The sequence below is a fragment of the Musca autumnalis genome, unplaced genomic scaffold (genome assembly GCF_047663935.1).
Source record: "Musca autumnalis isolate F117 unplaced genomic scaffold, ASM4766393v1 scaffold_4, whole genome shotgun sequence".
Taxonomy (NCBI): Eukaryota; Metazoa; Arthropoda; class Insecta; order Diptera; family Muscidae; genus Musca; species Musca autumnalis.
This window is the reverse complement of record NW_027411977.1, coordinates 112060527-112086264: the sequence shown is the minus strand read 5'-3', so window position 1 is coordinate 112086264 and position 25738 is coordinate 112060527. Positions and strand designations below refer to the sequence as shown.

At 34.7% G+C, this 25738-nt stretch overlaps 2 protein-coding genes across 5 annotated transcripts in view; one reads left to right on the top strand and one right to left on the bottom strand.

The window, feature by feature from the left end:
• Nucleotides 1-662: 662 nt before the first annotated feature.
• Cpsf5 (cleavage and polyadenylation specificity factor subunit 5) lies at nt 663-7367 on the bottom strand. Its single transcript, XM_073987428.1, has 5 exons — nt 7005-7367; nt 4382-4646; nt 3751-3916; nt 1091-1205; nt 663-1029 (listed from the first exon to the last, which is right to left on the bottom strand). Exons 1-5 carry the CDS (start codon nt 7142-7144, stop codon nt 1008-1010), a joined length of 708 nt encoding a protein of 235 aa, XP_073843529.1. The 5' UTR covers nt 7145-7367; the 3' UTR covers nt 663-1007.
• Nucleotides 7368-8393: 1026 nt separating this feature from the next.
• dos (daughter of sevenless) overlaps nt 8394-25738 on the top strand; it is a 32327-nt gene continuing 14982 nt past the window's right edge. For 2 of the 4 annotated variants that reach the window (XM_073987414.1, XM_073987413.1), the window contains exon 1: nt 8394-8929. In XM_073987414.1, the coding sequence (XP_073843515.1) occupies nt 8861-8929 (69 nt within the window). In that variant the 5' untranslated portion in view covers nt 8394-8860. Of the gene's footprint in view, nt 8930-13122; nt 13243-25738 lie in introns of those variants that run through there. The other 2 variants (XM_073987416.1, XM_073987415.1) reach the window with 2 other exon arrangements.

Genomic DNA, 25738 nt, shown 5'->3' with positions numbered 1-25738 from the left:
ATTTGTTTTTACTTGCTGTGCTGCGTTAATAGAATCAACCAAGGTACTTTTTCTCGTATTTCAATACATATGGTCTGTTCCAGAACTGCAAAAATCTACTAATTTTTACTACTTTTTTTTTTGTTTTCTTCGATAACATAAAGGACAATTTTTTTATCGGTGTAAAACATGTTCGATTCTTGCAGGTTTTTGTATCTTATAAGAATATGCAAAATCCGAAGTCTACATTTTATTAAGCAAACACATGGCGATTATAAATATTTGCAATAATTTTGTCGTGTAGATGTCTTAAAATATGAAATTTCATAAAAATATGAAATTTCTTGAAATTTTTTTTCAAACTCCCACACTGTGCTGGGGAGATTTTTCCCACAAAAAGACACAAAATTCTCCCACAATTCAAAGAGAATGTATACTTTTTTCCCATGGGAACAAATTCCCAATTCGAACTTTATTCAGAATGAGGAAAGATGGGAAATGGGAAAAAACTTCCACAAAATTTTATTCAGAATACGAAAATGTGGGAATGGGAAAAAATTCCCAACTCCCATTCAGAATAGGGCTGAATATCGTTGACGATCATAAATACCATCACTATCTATATTTCTATCGAACCATACTCACAACTTTATCATCCATTAAATAATAAAACTTCATATAAATTTGTATTGTTGATTTTCATTTGCTATATATAATAGAGTAGAATTATATTTAGTCGGTTTTATGGTAAGTTTTGCTTTCTATTTATAAAATCTAAATAATTTGGATTTTGTTTATTATTAAATAATTATATATTTTGTTGTGTGTTGTTTGTTTTACTTTTTTTAATATAATAATAAATTTTGAAATGTTCAAAAATGATGGACATTTGTGTGGTGCAACAAATTCGAGTCCATATAATCATTATAGGTTTCCACGTCATCTGGATGTTGTTCGAGCACTCTATTAGCATAAGAGTTCTGTGGTGGATATGCAGGCGCAGTGGTTGTGGTAGAGGCATACTCTACTCACATGTAGATAAAATTAAATCTGTAATTATAAAGCAAATGCATTAAGTTTTATTTTACCAAAGGGTTTCTTTTATACAAACCTGCATAACGCTTGCGGCAGTGATGAAATTATGGGTCCATAGCCTTGTGAATTATCATAAAGCTCAAATAATGGCGCAGCTACCAATTTGTAATTTTTCGGTACAGCAAATAAAGCTATTGCGAGAAAGAAAATAGAAAAAATGGTTTACGTTTAATATGTTATTTTAAATGGCAACGTAATTAAAGTATTACAAATTTTAAAACTTTTCTTAAAACTTAAATAATAACAGCTTATATCCTACAATATAAAAATTTTGGATTTTAGGATTTGTGGCATTTATATTTTTAAGGTTTTGTTATAAGTTATTATTATACTTATCATTAGCATTTGTTTGTTGGTTGTTGGATTTTTAATATGTAAAAATTTATATTTACAAACTTGTTTAGTTAGTGTTTGTATGGAATAAAATAAATGATTACTTTTTTGTAAAAACAGATAAAGAAGTTTCAATGAGAAATAGCATACAAAATATTATACAAAAAATACAATTTCACTAATGCTATTAAATTTTTTTTAATTCTTCTTCAATAATGACGTTCTATAATTTACATAGTATTTACAGATTTAAACGGTAATTTGTATATTGAATTTACAGTTGAATTTGTGGATTTTGCCAATATCCTTAACCGACGGCAATAAAAGAATAATGGACGTACCACAAGGGTTGGAATTGATCATTTCAGGTTCCACAATTAGATCCAAATTTCAAACTCAAATAAAAGTTCATGAAAAAGGCAAAAGAGGCAATGTCTATACTCTGGACAAATTCAACCATGTGCAACTCAAATTTCATTTAAAGGGCGGTTATCCCTACTTATCACTTTCAAAAAAATTGAAAAAATTATATAGGCTTTTTTGAAGTACAGGTAAAATGACAAGTCGATTGGGAAAAAATTGTCTGAGATATGAAAGCGAAGAATCCGGTGTTTCTGTGTAGGGGCACAAAATTAACACAATTTTTCTCGAAATGGCATTTTTGAAGTCGGTGTCAACAATAGATCGGAAACGAAAGGACCGATCTTCATAAAGTTTGGTGACCTTATTTAATTCGTACAAATCTTATCTTAAAGCAATACATATTTTTTAATTTTTTCCCCGATTTTTGGACCAAAAACAATTTTTTTAAACGAAATTTTTTGGAGTGTATTTTTAAAAATTTTGTTTCGCTTAAAGACAAGATTATTAGGTTCTTAAAACGCCAAACAACATACATATATGAATATTGGACAATTCGTTTTTGAGCTATCGTAGGCTCCGCAAAACGCTTTTACAAAAAGGGGTATATAAAAATCCTGTCTTTAAGCGAGGCGCATATTTTAAATGTTTGCCCGATTTTTGGACAAAAACATTAAACATTAAAATTTTGAATTTCACGGTTTACAATTTTTAAATATATTTTTAAAGTATAGGATTGTTAGAGTTTTAAAATGCCCACCAACATATATGAAGATCAGACAATTAGTTTCCTACTATCGTTGGCACAGCAAAACGCTTTTAAGAAAAAAAGTTTTCTCAGGTAACCATTTACACAAAACTATGCAACATTTTTCAACAACAAACATTCCAAAAGTAACTTAAGGTGTACTCCTTCAGATGAAAGAAGGATTTACTTGAAATATTGGTAGCTCCCTTAAAAAAATCATTAGAAATGAGTTCCTTTGGTCTGCACAACTAGGGAAAACCTCTTAATGAAAGTTTTTAAATTACGTTAATTACGAAAATCTTAGATGTTAAAGAAGATAAGACATTTTTGCCATTACAATTATCATCTATACCAAGTACAGAACGTCATTATTCTATACATACAAGTATACATTTTTTTCATGATGATAATCAAAAATAATTCATATTCTACAACTATACCCCTTAAATTACAACTATGTAACCTGGTCAAAATAGGTCACATCACAGGACATATGTAGTCTTATGAAAGATATACAACTTGTTTTGTTTTCTAAATTCCCTTTATACATAAATACGAGCCAATCAAATTCTTGAACAAAATTAATACATTTCAAAATATATTGAAAACAAACAAAAACATATGTCTTTACACAAATGAGACATATTCACAAAATTCAAACAATGATTTACACACATATAGGGAAATGGCAAAAGAATTTGAATGACATTTTTAAGATCAGTAAGGAGTGTACGAGTATGTGCAAACGAAATGTATCGCGAATTAAAATATTTACGCAGTATTATTAACAATGTGTCTCCAAAAAAATTTTCCACTTTACACAAAAGTTAAACTTTATTTAAGTTTATGGCTACAGAGTATTTGAATTTTTCCGATATACACAAAGCTGTTTTGACTGGTATTTTCGATTATCATTAGCCTATTGGAAATAAATTTCCTAGACAAGGAAAAACATAAAATATGTTAGATTTTTTTAATTTTGTTACAATAATTACTCCGAATGTGTAAAAAGTATTATGAAAATGTATCTTTAGAAGGGCTTGTCACCTTATAATGCTTTAATACAATTTTAACAATGTAGTTTTATAGAATAGGAAATTGCTAAAGAAACATTTTCAAAATATCCACACAATGCCTCATTATCACATAAAATCTAACCCTATATACTAAGACATCATTATGACAAATACATAAAAATAAATATTATAAATAAAATATATAAATGAAAACTTTACCCTTTTCGTGGAGTTGTACTAAAAACAAACGTTTATGTTCCTTTGGTTTTGTTATGTGAGGTGGTATATATGGGTACTGTGGAGGTTCAAAATTCGGCCGCCACCAATTTCCAATTGTATCTTCGACAATCCATTCTTGCTTAACACCATCTTGACGTCCTAAAGTCTAAATAAATTACAATTCGAATACACAATAACAATGCAATAATTTTTGAATAAAAACTTGATTAATGATGTGATTTACAACTTTTTGTTATTTAATTACATAGTGGTTTTTTTCTTTGTGGCAATTAAGGGTAAGATGAGTAAAATTAACAAGACTTTCATCAATTCATCACAACGCCAAATAACCATACAAATATTCTACAAAACGACAATATATCATTTGTAGTGTGGTTTTATGAATTTGTTTCAAAATACATCATCTTTACGTTGTTATACAATCAGCATTTAATAAATACATTTTATAATGTTAGTATTGGCGTTAGCAGCATTTATTGGTTCACAATCGGTTCTTTAAGGTTCTTTTCTTCTTGTCCATTTTTAATTGACCACCACATGATCTTGTCTCGTTATTACAATTTTTCTTCATTTGTAGTTAATATTTGTTGTTAATTTAATGGCAACTTACTTCTGTTAATAGACGTTTAAGTCCTTCCACTTCATCTTCGCCTGCATTCAGCTCTCCTCCTGGTAGTTTAAAGAATGTTGTACCTAATTGCAAAAGCAGTACGTGTGGCAAACCATGCTCGTGGACTAAAAGAACACCTTCAACGGAACGTCGCATACCAATGCGATCGAATTCTTCGCGCATACGTTGGAAACGCGAAGGAACTGAGGGATCTTTTTCAAAAAGTGGTTCCTTTGTGCCGAAAGTATAATTTGTGAGTGGATATCTGAAAAGAAATGGAAGCAATTAGCGTGGACACTTTTTTTAACTTAATGTTTGTAATGTGAATAATGGGATCAATTCGGAGCGTGAGTTTTGTAGCTAGGCTCAGATTGTGTAAATTTTTTAATCACAAGTGGTTCTCAAAATGTTGCTTACGTGTTCGCAATTAGAAATTTATGAAAATGAATGAATGAAATGAATTACATGTGGTCAACATTTCAAATGTTCTACAAACTTAAAACAAGTGAGCCAAGGTTATAGTCGGGTCGGGGCCGACTATGTGATGCCCTACACCACTACCCCTGTGCATAAGCTTTTTACTGGCAAAATTCAAAATATTAAAATTGGGATAGCTTAGCGCATTTGCTCTGAGTGTTTTCATTAATGCAGGTCAATTTTGTTGAAATGCATTTAAGTGCATCGTCAGTACAACTCAAATAAAAAAATTGAAAAGTGGGATGTACTCCAACCATCAATAGGCTTCTTTCTCTGTGTGATGATGATCAACCACCTTTCGTGGGGATCCGATCAAAATTCCGACATGTAGTGTGATTGCACAAAAAATGGAAAAAGGGATGCAATACCGACTATTGCGATATCTCTGTTGTTAGATCACTTATGACAACCTACTTCACATCGTTGTAAAGGTTATATTTTCTACTTTCCTTGCCAGGTTTTGCTTTCGATATACCTCTTACAGAAGAGAGATATTCGCTTTGAAATAAAACGTTGGCCTTTTCTCCAAATACGTTTTTCACATTCCAGCCCCTGAATAATATCCGACCATTACCAAAATCAATAGGTTTTTTCCTCTGTGGGACCCCCATTAACACCCAAAATTTTGTGACGATCCAATCAAAATTGTGACGTGTTGCGTGATTACAAAAAAATTTAAAAAAGGGATGTATTAACGACTATTGCGATATGTCGGTTAATTGGCCACCTACGCCAACTTGCTTAACATCATTGTAAAGATGGGATTTTCTACTTTCATAGTCAGACTTTGCTTTTGGAAAGTTCCCAATCAAAGCTGTGATATTCGTCATTATTATTAAAATCGCAAAAATGAAAAGTTGTGTTCTTTTAGCGGCTATTGCGATATCTTCGTTGTTTGACCGCCTACGACAACCTACCTTACATCGTTGCAAAGGTGATATTTTCTACTTTCATTAGTAGGTTTTGATATACCCCATATAGAAGCGATATTCGCTCTGAAATAAAATGTTGACTTTTTCACCAAATTAGTTTTTTGCCCATTCCGACCCCTTCAAAATCAATAGGCTTCTTCCCCTCCGGGACCTTCATCAACACCCAAAATTTGACGATCGGAATAAAATTACGGCCTGTAGCGTGATTTCAAGGTTTAGATGGACAGACGGACGGACAGACATAGCTCGTCGAGACATTCATTTTGGTATATATATATATACCAAAAAGATGCGTTACAAATTTTTTGGCCAAAACCAACTTATAATACCCTCCTAGATGCAAGAAAATTTTATTACTTTTTTATTTACAAAAAATTGGGCATAGAAAGAAAAATATCCAAAAATTTCCTTTAAATCGCAAGTTTTCGGCAAGCGCACACCCGATACAAGCGCACAACCGACTTTTTTGAAATCACACAGATAGGTCTCGTTGTCCTGAACACAAAAAAATATATACCATCTCTGGGAAGTCCATACTTCCCGAGATATAGGCCGAAGACCGGCAATTGCAAAAGAAAATTATAATTTAAAAGAAAATTTGGAACTATAATGGCCTATATCTCGGGAAGTATGGACTTCCCAGAGATTATATATATAGTTTTGTGTTCAGGACAATGAGACCTACCTGTGTGTGGTAAAAATTTCAAAAATCGGGTGTGCGCGTGTATTCCCGTCTTGGTCATTTTCTTAAGTAGCCGGCCTTCGGCCGGGGATTTAAAACTTTCTCCTATGGAAAGGAGCTAATTTCGGCTACGCAAATTTTCTTTAAATCGTAATTTTTTTCCCAAGTAAACAAGGGAATTTTTGGAGGTAAGTATACATTTCCCCAACAAAAGAAATACATCGTTGGAATCGGCATGAAAAGCAATACTATCTGTGGTAATTTTCTCACAATTTTCTGCGGTGGGTCGGTAAAAGAAAGATATGCCAAAAATTGTTATTGTAGTAAAAAGTTGTAGACTCTTGCAGGTTCAGGAACAAGCATTAAGACTCATCCATAACAGAAATCCTAATTAACATGTCCCCAGTGTGCTACATTTTTTGAACATATGGCAACTCAAACTCAGCTTCAAAAATGCTCTCACCCACTTTCGACACTTTCGAGGCACCTGGCACCTACAATTTGCAACTTCTACAAAATGTTATTTACTCACAAGTTAATTGTACGGTTTATTGTCAACGATTGATTTGGGCTAAACTTCTGTGCGCCATTATTCGCACCATCCACTTGTCCTTGGCTGCCTCGGCGTGGCCAGCCCGTTCCAGATTTGTTGTTTGTTACTTGTGTCGCCATGCTCGGTTTTGTTTTTGAGTACACACTCAATAAATTTAATTTATTTTTGCACCGACAAATACCAAGGTAATTTATGAAATTTATTAAATGAATTTTACTGGATTTACAAATTATATGGAATAATTCACACACAAAAAAACGTTTTGTGTAAAGAAAAATTGTTGGACAAGCGAGTTATGCCAAATTACGATGAAAACAAAGTCGATACCAAAATGTTGAAGGCGTCAAACTTGTGAGTATTCGCATCGGCAAAATTTTATCGCCGATCGATAAATATCATATGTGGTCTGTTCCAGTACTCCAAGAATCTACTAAAGCTTTGTTCCTTTACTTTTTTAATGGTAAGAGTGGTAAAAGAGAAAAGTGTCAATATTGCTCAAAATTGCTCTCTCATGAACATTTTTACCAGAAAAGTAAAGGAACGGAAAAATGGTGGATTTGGCAGCAATGTCAAAAAGAAACATAAAAAATCGACATTCGTCTTTTATTTCACAGTTTTTAATTTAGTTTTGTCAGCGTTCGACTTTTTCTTCAGTTTTTCGTTCATTTTTTTCATTGTGAAATAATTGTCAAACAAATGTCGCAAAATCAGTTCTACCATTTTTTTACCTGTAGAAATTTGTGTGGTAGCCTGTGGTAGAAGAGAAAGGCATAAGTGAACTCTCTCTTCTCTCACTCTCTTAAAAATTGCTACCAGTTTTACCATATTTTGGGGTTAATAGTACGTTTATATATAACCGGATTTAACAAACCCACTGGGTTTTAAATGGCAATTCCATTACATATACGTCAAACAAATCCTCATAAAGAAGGTTAACCCTGCAAAAGGCTATAGTATAAACATGGCCTAAGGAACGCTTTGCAGGTTAAAAATGGTAACAAATGGTAAATATGGTAACCTCAGGTAAGTAAAGGAACACAGTTATAATAAACTATTGGTCTGTTCCAGAACTGCAAGAATCTACTAATTCTTACTATTTTTCCGATAACATAAAGGAAAAAATGTTATCGTAGTAAAAAAAAATAGTAGCTTCTTGCAGGTTCTGGAACAGAACAAATGTTACGTAAAAATCGCTACAACCGCTACCTTAACAGAAAATCGCTTCAACTAATAAAAAGTGGTTTTTGTACGTCAAAAATCACCACAAGTAGCGGAAAACCCACCAACTTGGCATCCCTGATTCTTGGAATTCCGGAACAGACCAATATTACCGATTGCATAAAGTACAATCGATACTAAAAAAATATCGATTCTATACTGTCATCAATTGTTTGCGAGCTCTAATCACTAGCCTCAGTTGTTTTTTTTATTTTGTGTTCGAGTGTCCTCCTTTCTATTGTTAATTTTTATACTCCATAATTGGTGAAACATTAAGAAAATATGATCGAAGTACATGTGGAATTTTATTAAAGAAACCTGAGATTAATATATGATATAAAAATCAAAGCTCAAAGTGAAATTTAAAAAGAAAAATATCTAACTTCCTGTGACACGAAACACAATAGCGAAAGTACAAAAAACGAACGAGGAACCACACATACACTTTTTTGGGTGGAGATTATCAAAATTAGTCTTGAAACTGCGTTTTTTAGAATCGTGTTTAATTCTTGTTGCTTTGTCGCAGTTGTCGTCGTTTGTTTCCTTTTACATAAAATCTAAATAAACAAGACGCCAAAATTGATTTAAAATTGTGGAAACATACAAAAATTATTGATATGAACAAAGAAATTTACTACGAGGGCTGGTTGATAAAATCCCCGCCCACGAAACGTATTTGGCGTGCGGTGAGTAAAGATGTGATATGTACTGAGATTTGATTTTTTATGGATTTTGTTATGAATTTTGTTGTTTTTGCTTTATCTTTGTAATGTAGTTAGTTAAAGTAAAGCTAGTGTACTAGTTATCGGAGAATACATACACAGATTTAATTCCAGATGATGGAATCAATTTGGAAAAATATAAATTGTATAAAAAAACAACAAAAATTATGGGGATTCATTTGATTAGCCCCTTGAAAACATACTTTTCTTAGCACAAAATATGGGAAACATTGTTGTTGTTATGTCTATTGAAAGATGAGAAGCTGCTGTTATTATTTGCAAATTATGATAATTATTAAAATGAATGTTTGCTTATTTAATCATCGCTTTACTTCAAGTAGTGTTGATTTGCCGCCACTACATTAAGCAGATTTTGTTCTTTTTTTCTGTTTGTTTTGTTTTATAAACATTCAGAGTTTATGAATGAATTTTCTGCAATGCTTATGACTCAGACAACGCTTTCCAAGAATAATGAACTGTTTACTTGCTACTTAATCAGACTCTTTTGTATATTTTTACTTTAGGAAGGGCTTGTGTTGATCACAACTATTGTTCTGTTTTAGAAACTTCAAAAATATAAAAATTATTCCACTTCCCCTTATCAATTTGAAAAGTTTTACAACTTTTTGTTAATGAAATACATATACGTTTTGCTAGTACCTTCAGATCCAGAGTTTAATTTACCTCAGGCGAGAAGTGGTTTTATTTTTGAATTACCTAGACAAAAGGGAAGTATGGACTTCCACAAAGTATTATAGGTATATATTTGTGATCAGGGTGACGACACCTACCTGTGAAAAAAATTTGGTCCCGATCCGAGCTTAATGAAAACATTCAACTTGAGCCCAGATTTCTCATCAGCTGTTTGTCACCACATTTGTACTTCATCATAATGATATAATTAATAAATGACACAGACGTTATTGTTTGTCTTGCGTGCCCGAAATATAAAACTTTTTATTTATAGTTAATTAAATAACATAATTTTATTAATTGTATCAAGAATAAATTGTTGAATAAATGAAAATATTAAAAAAGACATGGGCTGGGAATATTTTAGTTCGCATAATTCATAATGGGACATTTTTTAATATTGTATATTTGATTAACGAACAGTTGCATTCGGTCTGCAGGATTTCAGAAGACTATGATAGTTTGGAATTTACATTTTTTTTTAATTTTGAGTCTAGGTTAAGACATGAGGTCTTAAACTAGATATTTGTGAAATCACAGATTTCATGGGTGCCCGGCCTCCTATATAAAAAGTAGTTTCCACAATAAATTTGCGGTTTTTTCAGAAATTAGAGTCCCTTACTCTGGAAATAATTGTATCATTTTTGAAAATGATGCACTCTTGAAATAACTATGGCGGAGTTCTCCTTTTGAACAAAGCACTTACTCCACTCGAGAGTATTCATTGTTAGCAGACATATTTGTTGATGGCAGTAGAATTTTTAAGAATTTTAGAACTATTATCTCAGAAAGTATGGTCATTTACACAGAAAAAAGTATATGTATACTTGTAATCAAAATGAAATAGCATAAGAGTTACTCTTACAAAAATAACTTCTTCAAAACTGAAGTCATTCTAGGCTAAAGGCCTAGACACATAAGAGGCTGGCTTTCTGACTGAAGTCATTTCTGGGAAACGAATAAAGAAATTCAGAACCCCATTTGAATTAGGTCAAACTTGGCCTTTAGTCTTTTTCCAGAATTGACTTTAGCCAGAGAGCCAGCCGCTTATGTGTCGAGGCCTTAAGTTTTACCTATGCAAATTCCATTTAGCCATTCCAAATAAAAACAACAACCATTTTTAGGTTAGCTGCTAAGTCGATCGATTTAGGTCACTAATCTACATCGGCAAACTTTGCGAAGGCACACCTCAGATGGCTTATGGCACTTGTATGAAGGACATCCAAAGCACATACAGCTTGAAGGCCCGAAATTTAAAAGAAATACAAAGGAATCATAAAAACATAATTAAAAAGAAATTCTGATTGTCCTCTTTTACTGCCATAGGCTACGGTACATTTCGTCCACAAAATCGACTTTCAAACTTATGCCGATTTGTCTTCTTGAATTAACATAGTAATACATATAATGGGAAATGAATTACCAGATCGACTACCAATTGATGAATCAGGCTACCAATGTTGGACTACATTCTCAAACTTCATCAAAGATACATCGCAGATTACTTATGCAACCAGAACGCATGACATCAAAAGCAATCTGTCCTTTAATCACTCATCGTAGAAAGACTTACCTTCTCCCACTCGAAAAGTTAGAGATGAGAATCACTGTCGGACTTATTACAGGGCACTGGAGGGTTAGATCTATAACTAAAACAATGCAAGGTATGAGCCTACCTAGGTGTTCAAACAACTGATATATCGCAATAGTCGCGTTAATCCAAACCATGTTTTCATTTTTGGGATTTCAATTGTAATGACAAATATTACAGCATTGACTGTCATCCTTCCAAAAACAAATTTTGAATTATCTTTACATCGATGCATAGTAGGATGGTTTAGGTGGTGAAACATTGGAGATATCGCCTTAGTCGGCAATACATTTCGTTTTTCAATTTTTTGTAGTCACGCCAAAGTAAAGGAATTTTTTGGGGGTCCCAAAGAGGAAGGAGCCTGCCGCAAAAGTTCAAGATTTGTGTCCAAGTGCAGTTAAGGGTCTATCCTTTGGGGCTTGGAGAGATCTATGGAGTTGTTCGTTGTGGTCCTGTTTACAGCGATATTATGTTCTCCGTGTACAAGATCATGCTTCCGTGTTACTGGTCCAAAAGTTATACAATGGCCCAAGTGGGCGCAATGTCTATCGAAAATATATGACTCCCAAAATAAGATCCACTTCCATAATGGCCTATGTTGGTCCATACCTTCAGGTACCTCCTCCGCAACACTTTCGAACTACAATCGTAATCCAAATTTTTGTCGGCAAGTTCAAATGTCCAAGAAGTGTCACGAAATTCTGAAAATACCTAAATTCATTCGATCTGTCCGTATATGAAAGGGTATATCTCTGTCCGAAAAGCCGACTGATACTTCTTTACTTATTTTGGTTCACTTAACCCTTAAGTCATTTAGTATAAAAGCTAGGGTATGTGAAAACGTTAGTATCTCATTAAAAGAAATCTTTACAATGTTAACATGCACAGGTGTAGTGGTGTAGGGTATCACATAGTCGGCCCCGTCCCGACTATATTCTTTTCTCACTTGTTTATACATAGTAATTATTGCTTTGGAGTACTTTAAGCGTCCCTCCCTTATTGCATTTAAGATACTTTGTTGTTATAATTTTAAATTTGTTATTTTAATATTACACCGTAGTGAAAATTGAAATAAATAAATACTTAGAAGTGAAACAAAAATTATACAGCATGCTTCCGAGTTAAATATCTCATGGTCTCCTTTTATTACGTTATTGTAATACACCTATTAGAGTCAGACATATTTGCCATTTCAATTAAAATGTTAAGTAAAAAATCTGGAAAGGATTAGATCCTTTTGCAGTACTTCTTTTGCTTCACATACAAAACCAAATATATTTTATATTGATTTAATGCCATCAATCAAAAGATGAGACTTTTAATTTTTGTTTTGGAGTACTCCTAATCGAAGCAGAGATATTCACTAAAGAGAAAATTTGTCTATTTCTTCTACAAACTTTTTTTGTCAATTTCGATCCATAAATGTTATTCGTGCATCATCAGAATGAATAGGCTTCTTCACATCGGGGACTTCCACTAACAATGTTGAAGATGCAATCAAAATTGCGACCTATAACGTGATTACAAGGTTTATATGGATAGATAGATGGAAACATGTAGCCAGATCGATATATGTATGACATATTATTTCGATGTATGACATACTTTGGAGCCAAAACATTTTAATGTCCCTCTCTCCTAGTTGTGTGGGGTATAATAATTATCTTCCACAAAATTGTCCTGCACTTGTAAAGGGTGTGACTAGGCTAACGACTTACATATGTATGTATGTATATGTCACTTATTATTGTTACCAAACTTAGTCGATAGCTCAACAACGCTTAATATGCGGCTAGACAATACATACATTCACATACTTGTTCGCCAAATGGTGTTTTTTCTGCAGTTGTACTAGCATATTCAGTTTCGCCATGGGTTCAGTTTAGAATTGCATTTGTAACAAGTAGCAATAAAAAGAAATTTGACCAAAACAACCATACGCAAAAAATACTCCGCGGTAAAAGATAAAAGGCGATATCAAAACGCTCGAGTGGTTGGTTGACTATAAAAATATCTAAAAAAAACAACAAACAAATTAAAAATAGATTTAAAAAATGTTATATTTAAAATAATTGATGAAAATACAGGGCATTGGTTAATCATTTGCATTGTTTATGTGCGAGGCGCATTACGGGCGGGCATAAATAACTATTTAACGCAAAACAATAAACAAAATAAACATTTATGTATGTATGCACATTGTGTATATTGTATAATATGGTGTTGGCTTATCGCAATGGTTGTCCATTCGTCCGTCCGCATGCCAGTATGTATGATTTTATATTTTTTCAAATACAAATATATAATTTATAAACACATCACAACAGTCTATTTTGCATTCTGGGAAACTTTATTAGTCATAACAAGTCGGTTACTTTCCACAATTTTCCATAAGCATGTGCATGCTTTGCGTGTAAAAATTTTTTTCTGTGTGTGTGTGGGAGAAGAATAAAAAAAGTCGCAAAGTTCATAAAAGGAATATATATGCCCGAAGAAAAATGTTCGATCCAATAGAAGGGACTCTAAGAAAAAATGTTACTTTTGGAAATATGTGACAATGCATTTTCAAAGATATATTTTTAAAAGGATATCCTCAGCGTATGATATTTGGTAGCGAAGAATAAACAAATGCGACAATAATTATGAAATGATTATATCCATTGGCACCTTATTCTGACTTCTTGATGTTGTTGTAACTGACTTCAAGTTTACCCATAAAGAGGGTATACACACTTTCAAGTATTTTTATACAAAATCTGTTTCAGACAATTCCGTTTGTCTGGAGCGGTATAAAATATTCATTTAGTTCAAGTTCGAAGATGGTCCACTATCTCGGGTATTTCCCCACAAAAGTTGAAAATTTTTCGCTAAAATGGTGCGCACGATAACTCTCGAATTGAGTAACCGATTTGCACATCGTAATATTTCTACCAGACATTTGTAGATCAGGTACGAATATACAAGGTGGCGCAAAAGTAATCTTCCGAAGTTTTTTGGCTGTAATTTAAAAAAAAATGGAAAACTTTGATTTTTCTTTTGGATTATCTTATTTGCTCTTTTAATTTTTTTTACATCAAGTCGAGAATATGATATCAGATAAATGGCCGCCGCCACCGTTTATTGTCATTTGAGCCCTTTTTATGGCATTTTACATCACTTTGGTCAAAACTTCCGACGATAGGTCCTAACGTTCTTGGCGGATATTGTCTTTAAGAGCTGAAAGAGTCTGAGGCTTGTTGACATAAACCCGCGACTTCAAAAAGCCCCACAAAAAGAAGTCTGGAGCGATTGGCGGTCAGCGTTTAACAGCTGATGCACCGTCTGGACTTTGTACGGAAACATCTTCAAATATCGTACCAAAATTCGCTGTAAAGACCGTCAACTGATACTCATTTGCGCCGCACGTCGTCCGGTCTATGTCGAAGGCGATTCCGTGACATCCTCGGCTACAGCAGCAATATTCTCTGCAGAACGGATACTCCGGGGTCCGCCATGCCTGGCAGCATCTCGTTTTGTGCCAGTCTTTTCGAAGCGAGCGGCTAAACGTCTGCGACGAAATTCACGTTGTGCCAAAGTCACCGACCGATTATTGGTCAAATAGTCACCAATATTCCGCGTTCTGGAGCATTGTAGCGTAACATTGTTTATCAACGTGTATTTCGCATGTGTTTACTACACAAATGTCAAAACAGAACTGACATTAGGGGCCAATCGCAAAAATTATAGCATTTTCTGATAGGAGGATTACTTTTGCGCCACCTTTTGGATTCTATCGGTATACGCGTTCAGGTACCTCCCACACAAAGCTTTGGAAAAGTGCAGTTTACAACACCTCTCAAATTGTTTTGATTTTTTTGCAACAGCTTATACTTGCGCCCTTTTTGCGCGGCTACAATTTTTTCTGAGGCAGGTCCATACTTTCTCAGAAAAATCCACGAATGTTGTAAAAAAACAGCCACCATGTGAATTGGCTGATTTGCACGATAACTCACAAACCGGATACTGCATTGGTCCAAACTTTGCATATAAATAAAGTTCGAAGATGGTTAGTATCGGTCCACGCTTTCCGGTACCTCTCCCAAAAAAGTTCAAAAACATTTGCTATAATTATATGCGCGATATCTTTTAAACGGTGCTACCGATTTGGTACAAACTTTGGATATTTTACGCAAACCCAATTCTTAGAGCGCCTCGATCACGAAAGTTCAACAGTTTTGTTTAAGTGCTGTGTATACGTTTAAATAAGGCCATCCGATTCTGAAAACCCACTAAATATTTTATTTTATTTTTTTATTTATTTCATTACTTTGCAATCGAAGCCATATGGTTAATTCAATGGTCAATTCAGATGTAATTACAAAGATTCCACCTTACTTCATAGCTACACTATAAATAAAATATTAAACATTATTGCTCTTACAAACTATACATAGAAAATTTAAAAAATAATTGCATTGATTATAAGTTGCCTCCTTTACATCATAACTACTCATATGTATATTATCAACATTAGGGTTAGTCATTTTTTCATTTTTTTTCGAATATCAAAAATCTGTGGAAATGGCATGTAGGGCAGGCAAAAATAATAAGAATTGCGTTTTTACTTTTTCGAAATTTTAAAAAAACCTTCCGCACAAAATGCAATTACTTTAGCTAAAAACAAACTTTTTTAGTTTACTTTTTTTTTTTAATTTTTAAATTTGAGAATTTTTTTTCTGCAATAGTTGTTCTTGGAAATAATTTTTTTTAGTTGGTTTTAGTGCATCGATTTCAAATATGCAATTTGATCAAAAATCTGTCATTTAGTTTTTAAGCTACATCGATTTTAAAATTTGCAACTCGGTTTCATTTCCCAGTTTTAAAAATTTTAAACGAGTTGCTCTAATAAAAGTTTGACAATACAGAAGTAATGTCATAATACATAATTTATATCGTTTTGAGTTTTAAATTATTTTCCCATAGTTTGTGTTCACATCGCCATGTCGTTTAAAAAAGTTTCAAAAATGTCCAAAAAAAAAAACAGTGATAACTGGATCAAAAATTTTAAAGCAAAAAGACCGAATGAAATAAAAAAGCTGTTTTGCCGCTATACCATTTATACGATTTTTCGAAAGAAATCAATATAATTGAAAGATATAGAGGATTAGTGCTTGAGAAATCTAAAAAAATATTATCAAATTTTAAAAATCACAAAAAATTCAAATAAAAAAGTCGGGTTTGAGCTAAAGTAATTGCATTTTGTGCGGAACTTTTTTTCACAATTTCGAAAAAGTAAAAACGCAATTCTGCTTGTTTTTGCCTGCCCTATATGCTTATTCCACAGATTTTGAATCTAAAAAAAATGACTAACCCTAATCAACATATTATAAAATAGATTAGAATTAATATAGAATTTTCAAAAATATCATCGGTACAACCAATATTTTCTTCTTTATGCAATAGCTACTCGAAAAAAGATATAATTTTTGGGAAAAGGATCTTGGTTATGTAGCCGGTATTCGATCTGTCCATAGGTGAACGATTCAATTCACACAGGCTGTCGACAGAATCGACTAATACATTTTAACTTGTTTTTTTTTTTTCTTCTTTTCAGTGACATTAGGTTAGGTTTAAGCCTCTCTCTAATATCTAATAGTATAGTGACTGCTTCACCACTGCCATGTTTTTGATCGATATTTGTCAAGCCAAGATAAGTCCTTGGCAAAATAAAAAAGATAATGAGATCTATGTATGTCTGATGGGACGGTAAGATCATCTTTAGCAATATTGGGTCGAGAGTTTATTGTCCAGGGCATGAGAGCCTTAAGAACCTGCATGAAATACACTGTTCGGTGACATTACGACACTCTTGATTGAACGTACTTAACATAAAAGTTTCGTTCTAGTACTAAAAAGTTTTACACATTTTCCCCAAAATGGGTTCCCGTACACCAAAAAAGTTGCAAAAGGTTCACTTCTCTTTGAACAAAAATGGCGCTGAAAAGCTTTCTCTTTAGAAACTTTTTACACGACAAATATGGGCGAGCAAAAATGTGCAACATGTTTGCCGGTTTCTGATTGGTTGATTCACCGACTTTGACATTTGTTTCAGTTTTTTTAAGAAGTTGCTCTTTGGTACCCGGGCATAAATGTTGCGGCCAACCAGCCATTTGAATTTTCCAATTTAAATTAAAATCTTATACAAAATCTCCACCATATAGTGTATTAAATTGATCCCCAAATTTCCCAGAGTATTGCTATTCAATGCCAATTTCTTTCTTTTGCCTTTCATACACTATTATACACATACATATTTTGCTATTTTCCTCTCTTAAACATACGCGACACAAGTAAACCCCTTGGTCACAGCATGAAGTGATTTCTCTTTAATCCAGTATAATAAAACGATACCAACTAAATCAATCCCACGGCAGCGGGTTCTTACGTACCGGATTGACCCGAAACCAAAAGTGTTTCGGCCAGCGGCTGCCAACCCAGCATTATATGCTGCTACAACAACAACAACAACAACACCAACTAAATGTAATAGTAAATTTTTTAATACACATTTTCAAGTTTTCTTGGAAACAGTCGTCAACATTCTCAATAGGTATGTCCTTTTCAAAGCGGTATCATCTGTTTGCCCACACCTTTGTGGTCGTTCACAAAAACACAACAATTCCCCTCAAAGCCACCATATGTTTTCCATTTAATAGGAAAACCCCTAATTAATAGAATTTTCCTCCTGTGGTGATGTTTATTATCAACAGTTTGCAACATTGTTGTTGACTGTAAAGGCAAAAATATAGTTCACATATACAGTTACACGCAATTAATGTGGAATAAAGCTATCAACAAATTATTTGTTTTCTTTTGTAGCGTCTATCATAGTTAATATATAGCAGAGAGTGTTAGGTATAACAATAAATTATGAAAATTAAACATTGCTCATTGTGGGAGTGTACCTAATAAAATTATCAAATATACACCACCATTGTCGGCGGCATGTCTAAATCTTCCCTACACATTAAGGAATTTTTGATATATTACCATATTTTAGTGTATTTAATTATTCTCTTCCATACTTCCAATTTATTATAGAGCTTTAAGTTATTTTAAAGACATTGTTTAGAACATTTTACGTTACTTGCGAACATTTTTTTGGTATTTCTTTATCAGTCAGGTGGCACAGTCATTTTCAAAAAATTACTGTACTCTTTATCCGTGGGGTTAGATTATATGTTTCCTCTGTTATTATATTAAGGTCTTTTGCTCTTACAATATAAGAAATATACACTAAGCCGGGGCGATTCGATAGCCTTAGTGGGCGCGTCGAGTTTCTGATTCTTGGGATTGTGTTGAGCAAAAAAGTCTACTAGATCATATGATAATTTTCAAATTTCCTTTACAATTCCATCGAAAAAAATTTTTGCTAGCACATTCACGATATTTGGTACATGGGTTAAGATAAAAATCGTGATTTCAAATCTGTTCGCGTTCACAAAATTGAAATTGGATGCTGCGCCCAAAAGTTATGGGGGGTTTTATAACCTTATAAAGAAAAAATATTTAAAAATTCCCTTTGTGTTGTAATATCAAAATGTATATATAAATCGGTAACAGCATTTAATATCTATTCGTAGACGCCTAAATATTCGCTAAATTGTTGGCTTTGTATTGTTGGACTGCAAAATAATACTTGTTGTGTATTTATTTCAGCTAAAGTCCATATTTTGTTGCTTCAAAATTTGAAGAAACAAAATGTTTAACAGTGGGTAATGAAATTGATTACTACGAGCGGAGGCAGAGAAGACTATAGTTTCGAAAGCAGCCAAACTTCCTCAACAGTTCCCTTAACCGCTGACTCTGTGTCGATAAACAGGTCAATAAGAGTGACCAGAAAATTAAACAGAACGAGAAATTTTCTGTATCCTCCTAAATCTGTTGACCGCTAAATTTATTTTTGTATTCGCGGAAAATCAGAGAATAATGAAGGAATCTTGGAGTAAATTTTATTTATTCTAACTCAGAGTCCATAAAAATCTCTAAAAAAAATTAAAAATACGTACATAATCTAGACAATGCCCAGAAAAATGTGAGACCAAAATTTTAAAGATTGGGTTTATAACTTGCATATTACAGCGACAACAAAAGACAAAAACTTGTTGTTGGAATATTATTTCAAAAATATATTTTTTGGTTTAATAGAAAAATTGGAGAAATATTGTTAGGAGTTATTCTACTATTTCGCTAGGTTAGGTTAGGTTAAAGGACGCGCAGCTGTCGTGTTAGACAGCCACTCCACTCGGAGACCTTATGGTCCATTGTGTTCTTCCTATAGTAAGGGTAGGAGAAAAGAAATAATAGCATAGGAGGTATCGAGTTTAGAAGTAAGAAAAAGGAATAATTAAGTAAATTAGAAGATAGTTGAGAATGATTAAGTAAATGCTGCGGATTGAGAAATTATTTGTAAAGAGAGAGCGAGTAAGGAGGTTTGCCGTATTAAGATGCTGTAGTTTGTTCATGTTGAAATTTCCATACAAAACCTGAAGTATTTTGCTAAAACTTCTTCAAGGAAAATAGGTTGTCATCGTGAAAATATATTTGCTCAGTGTGATAAGCAATAGAAATAAGAAGTACAGAGTTATATTAAAATTACAATCAAAGAAAAAACATAGAAGTTAAAAACCGTATAATTCGCGAATCCGTTTAAATCAGTTGAGGTACATGTGCTTTTCGGGTACAGGGAGTCCATGTCTATCAATATGCATGATTTTCCCATGTTTCATTTAGCGACCAAAGTGTTCCATCAGTTGCATCTGTCAAGTTAAAAATAGTAGTAGATACCTTTTGTTGCATACATGTAAAAATGTACAATTAGATACAACCCTGATCCAACCCTTAACTTTTAAAAATGTAACGAAGTTGAAGATAAGCAGCAAAACTGACAACACGTATTAATATAAGCCTATATAATTTTAATTAATAAACGTTTGTGAATTCTTTATTATAATATAAAACGGTCGTTGTATTTCATTTGAGTCTACGGAAACCAATAGTCTTCAATCGATCACTTGACATTTTTCTCAGAAGTGGGATAAGGATCATCTTATTGGAAGAAGCGTCTACCAACAAGAAATATGGAAAATTTGCACAAATGCACGGTTAAGCAATTGCAAGCGAAATGCAGAGAAATTGGTGTTTCTCATAGTGGTAACAAAAAGCAATTGATCGAACGACTTGAAGACAACAACGAAAGGGATTTGCACGGATTCACATCTCCTCATGATATGCAAAACCGAATTTCGCAATTAGAAGATATGGTAACTGGATTACGTTTATTCATGGAGCAACGTGGACAGTCAGAATTTGAGCCGAACAACGCATCGTCTCCCTTGAACACGTTCGCGACACCGGATGGTAATATGTCCCTGCAAGGCACACGGCCTAGCTTGCCAAACGTGGCAAACGTTGTGACAGTATTACCGGAATCACGTTCGATTCCGTCGTATGTTCAAACGAATACGTCTTTTGGTGCAGATCAGACTACGTCGATTCCAACGATCCACGCGAATGCTTCTGCTGGTTTACCAACGTTTACATCTTCATTGCACGGACATGCTCAACTTCCACGAAATACAACGCAAAATGTAGTGACGTCATGCTACAACGTACCAACACATACAACGACACATGCGAATTTCACAACAGCTACACAGACAGGAGTGTACACGCAAAATACGCAGCAGAATAATGGGTATGTTCAGTCAACGCAGCCGCACAATGTGTATGTGCAGCCACCGATGTTTGCAACGAGTGTCTATTCAGCGCCGCCGCAGTCAGAAATATGTATGCAGCCGAAACAGCGTTATGTTCAGCACAACCCCTTTGGGAACGTAAAGGAAATAATTCCACTTTTGCCAGAGTTTAATCCGTCATCTGAAGAATCTATTAATCCCTCGCAATTTGTACGACGTGTGGAATTATTGAAGAGAGCTTATAACTGGGATGACGCATCAGTTATATTTGCAGTGCAACAGAAAATGGCTGGCCCAGCCAAGTATTGGGTTGACTCAGTGCAGGAGGTATTTCTGTCTTGGCCTCAGTTTGTTAACAAGTTTCTTTCAGATTTTCCTCAAAACGAAGTCGCAGCCGATGTTCACATTAGAATGGCACAGACAAAACGACAGCTCAGCGAAACGCCGCAGGAATATTATTACAGAATGTACGCTATTGGAAAACGGGGCAATTTAAGTGAATCATCCATAGCACGGCACATCGTCAACGGAATTTACGACCAAGGATTGAAGCTGAAAATATCCAATGATTATATCACCTGCAATCAACTTCTGAGTGACATCAACGCATATTGTAGTTATAATGAGGTAAGAAGAGTGCTGACACCAATAACGAATAAATCGAAACGCAGCAGTGAACATAAAATGGGTCCAGAGAAGAAAGGCGATGACAAAGTGAATAAGTTCAAGTGTTTTAATTGTGGTAACGCTGGCCACAAAGCTGTAAACTGCCCAGTGCCGCAGAAGAAAAATAGATGTACGATATGCAAACGGACTTCACACGGTGCAAGTGAATGTCCAACGAAAACCCCGAATGTTAATGTTAACAAAATAAAGGAGTGCGAAAAGTCCAACGAGATACTACGTAAACTTGTCAAAGTGAAGGACAAGGAATTCGAAGCTTTTATTGATTCTGGAAGTGATCGAAGTTTGATCAGACGAAGTTTTGCAGCGATAATTGGCGAAACGACATCTTGCTGTATTGTTTTAAATGGTTTTGCTGGAGGCAAATACGAATGCACAACATTTGTCAATGTGAAGATTGATATTGATGAAACGAGTTACGATGTGAATCTTTATGTAGTGGAAGATTCAATGATTCCGAATGATGTACTTTTGGGACGAGATGTTTTATGCCAAAAAGGTCGACGCACCATTATTGAAGGAGATGAGTGCTGGATGCAAAACGTAAATGCAATTAGTAGCAACGAAAGCTTAACAACCGAAGAACACAACGAATTGCAGATGATCATCCAAGAAAATCGACAGTGTTTCTCAGAAAAGTCAAGCGAATTGGGTAAGTGCAACTTAGTGAAAATGGAAATCGAAGTTACTACGCCAGAACCAATACGAAGAAAGCCATATCGAATTGCATTTGCTAAACGCCCTATTGTGGCAAATATTGTGAAGGACTTGCTTGACAACGAAATTATCAGAAAATCAAATTCTCCGTACGCATCGGGAATTGTCTTGGTCGAGAAGAGAAATGGTGAACACCGTTTATGTATTGATTACAGACAGTTAAATCAAATAACAGTACGCATACCGCATCCTATGCCAGTATTGGATGAGCAGATCGCACAACTCGCCGGAAATCGTTATTTCACCACACTCGACTTGCGTATGGGTTACCACCAAATTGAAGTAGAAGAGAACTCGAAGAAGTTCACAGCGTTCGTGACTTCAGATGGTCATTATGAATTCAACCGGATACCATTTGGTTTGGTAAACGGGCCAGCAATATTTCAGGCCACGATGAACCGAGTAATAGAATTTATGAATCCAGGAGAAGTTTTAGCGTATCTGGATGACGTGATAATTCCCAGTAAAACAGTCAAAGAAGGCCTGGACCGATTAAAAAGATTTTTAGATATTTTGAAGAAATGTCTCACGTTGCGATTGGCAAAATGTTCGTTCTTAGCCGAAAAGATTTCTTATTTAGGCCACATAGTTACGCCTGAAGGTATTTCGCCTGGAGAAGAGAAAGTGAATGCGATCAGACATTTTAAGGTACCAACCAATGTAACAGAAGTTCGACGTTTCCTTGGCCTAACGAACTTCTTCAGGAAATTTGTGAAAGATTATGGAGCCATAACGAAACCACTCACGATGTTAACACGAAAGAGTGAAGAGAATAAATTTCGTTGGGGCGTACCACAGGAAAACGCATTCAAGAGCCTAATTCAAATTTTGTGCAGTGAACCGGTTCTAGCAATCTACGATATGAAGGCAGATCACGAGGTTCACACGGATGCCAGCAGTTTGGGATTAGCTGGAGTCTTGTTACAGTCCGATGGTAATGGTAATTGGCACCCAGTGTTTTATTTTAGTCGTCACTGTTCTGAAACGGAATCGAAATATCACAGTTACGAGTTGGAAGTTTTAGCTGTGGTTGAAACGTTGGAGAGGTTCCGTACATACTTACTTGGAAAGCCATTCCGCGTCGTAACTGATTGTGCCGCAATTACTAAGGTAAAGGCAACGAAGGAATTACAACCACGAGTAGCACGATGGCTGATGAAATTAGTTGAATTTGATTGTCAGTACGTACACCGACAAGGATCACGTATGGCACACGTTGATGCTCTCAGCCGTTCACCGGATGAACCACCAACGGAAATTGAACCAGCAGGGTTCATAATGAGTATCGATAGCGATGATTGGATCCTCACGATGCAGTTAAACGACGACCACATAAAGAACATAATGATGATACTGCGAGATGAAATAAAATCTGAGCAAGAGAAACAGATTAAATCTGAATACGTATTAGAAAAACATCGACTTTACCGGAAAACGAAAAATGGACTACGATTTGTCATACCGAAGGCTATACGATGGCGCATAGCTAAATATTGTCATGATGATATTGGTCATTATGGATTGGAGAAAAGCCTCTCACGAATGGAACAAACGTTTTGGTTCCCCCGTATGCGGAAATATATGAAGGAGTACATTGCAGCGTGTGTAGAGTGTTGCTACAATAAGGCAAAAGGTGGTAAGCACGAAGGAGCTCTACATTTTAGCGAAGTCGAACCGCTACCATTCAGGCAAGTACATATTGATCATTTGGGGCCATTTATAAGAAGCAAGCATGGTCATACGCATATATTAGCCATAGCCGACTCCTTTACGAAATTTGTTGTCATTAAAGCTGTTCGAAATACGAAGACATTGCCCGTTATCAACGTTTTAAATGAGGTTAGCGGATACTTTGGTCTACCTCGAAGAATAATTTCCGACCGTGGAACAGCTTTTACATCTAAAATGTTTGAGGAATATTGCGATCGAAATAATATTCAACATATCAAGAATGCAGTCCGAACACCCAGGGCAAATGGACAAGTTGAGAGGGTCAATCAACTTATCCTGTCTTACTTGCGAACTACCACCGAAGAACCGAAGGATTGGGACATGGCACTTCACGTTTTACAATGGTCAATCAATTCAACGAAAAATTCGACAACAGGCTACAGTCCGAATGAATTGATTTTCGATTACATGCCCACCGACTTAATTCAAAACCGCTTGTTAGCAGCTGTACAAGATGATGTACACAACGAAGAAATTCCCATCAACGAAAAGCGCATTCTGGCCGCAGAAAACATCAAAAGCGAACGAGAACGATGGAAAAAGAGGTTTGACAGTAAACATTCGAATCCGACGATGTATGCAGAAGGTGACTTGGTCTTGATACAGAATGAGCCGCCAGCGACAGGTGAATCACGGAAGTTAGAACCCAAGTACAAGGGTCCATACATAATAGCACGAGTTTTGGGCAACGATAGATACCTGATAGAGGACATTCCTGGAATAAACATCACGAATAGGAAATTCTGTTCCGTATTCAGCTCCGATAAGATGAAGAAATGGTGTGAATGTTCCCCCGAGTTGGATATCTCAAGCGATGATGAAGCCGAGGACGACTTCAGGTCAGGAAAGGCCGAGTTGTCAAGTTAAAAATAGTAGTAGATACCTTTTGTTGCATACATGTAAAAATGTACAATTAGATACAACCCTGATCCAACCCTTAACTTTTAAAAATGTAACGAAGTTGAAGATAAGCAGCAAAACTGACAACACGTATTAATATAAGCCTATATAATTTTAATTAATAAACGTTTGTGAATTCTTTATTATAATATAAAACGGTCGTTGTATTTCATTTGAGTCTACGGAAACCAATAGTCTTCAATCGATCACTTGACACATCTTACTATTCAAAAAACCTTTAAGTGGTTAAAAATTGCGCGATGTGCATATGATTATAAGGTGCATCCGATTTCAATGGCCGCCTATTAAAAATACGTCAATATAAATTATTTTAGACAGATTCGTCAAGAACTGCGGATGTGCCCCACCACATTCTATTTTGGGATAAATAGGGATATTACTCCCGAATCTTTGCAATTTGTGACACAACTTTGTGGCAAATATTATAATCGCGTATAAAGGATTACATTTATGTAAAAATAATCAAAGAAAATCGCGGTTCAATTCGCGGAATCGTCAAAATATATTTTTGCAGATTTTCCTACTTCAAGGTATCTATATCCGCGTTTTAGTGGGTGGATTCGAACGCGGAGGGCTAATTAGATCCGGCACGTAAAAAAACTAAAATCACGCGGGGTTCAGGGGTACCCGTACGACCGTTGTAAATTTTAAAGCCAAAAAATATTTTTTTTTTCAGAAAATTTACGCACCAAATTTTCG

Bases quoted from the DNA above. Each gene is read 5' to 3' on its own strand.
- Cpsf5 (XM_073987428.1), bottom strand. From the start codon at position 7,144: ATGGCGACACAAGTAACAAACAACAAATCTGGAACGGGCTGGCCACGC. The intron at 1,206-3,750 runs GTAAAGTTTTCA...TTCTCGCAATAG, and splicing joins AGTACAACTCCACGAAAAGG to CTTTATTTGCTGTACCGAAA. The intron at 1,030-1,090 runs GTTTGTATAAAA...TTATAATTACAG, and splicing joins CTGCCGCAAGCGTTATGCAG to ATTTAATTTTATCTACATGT.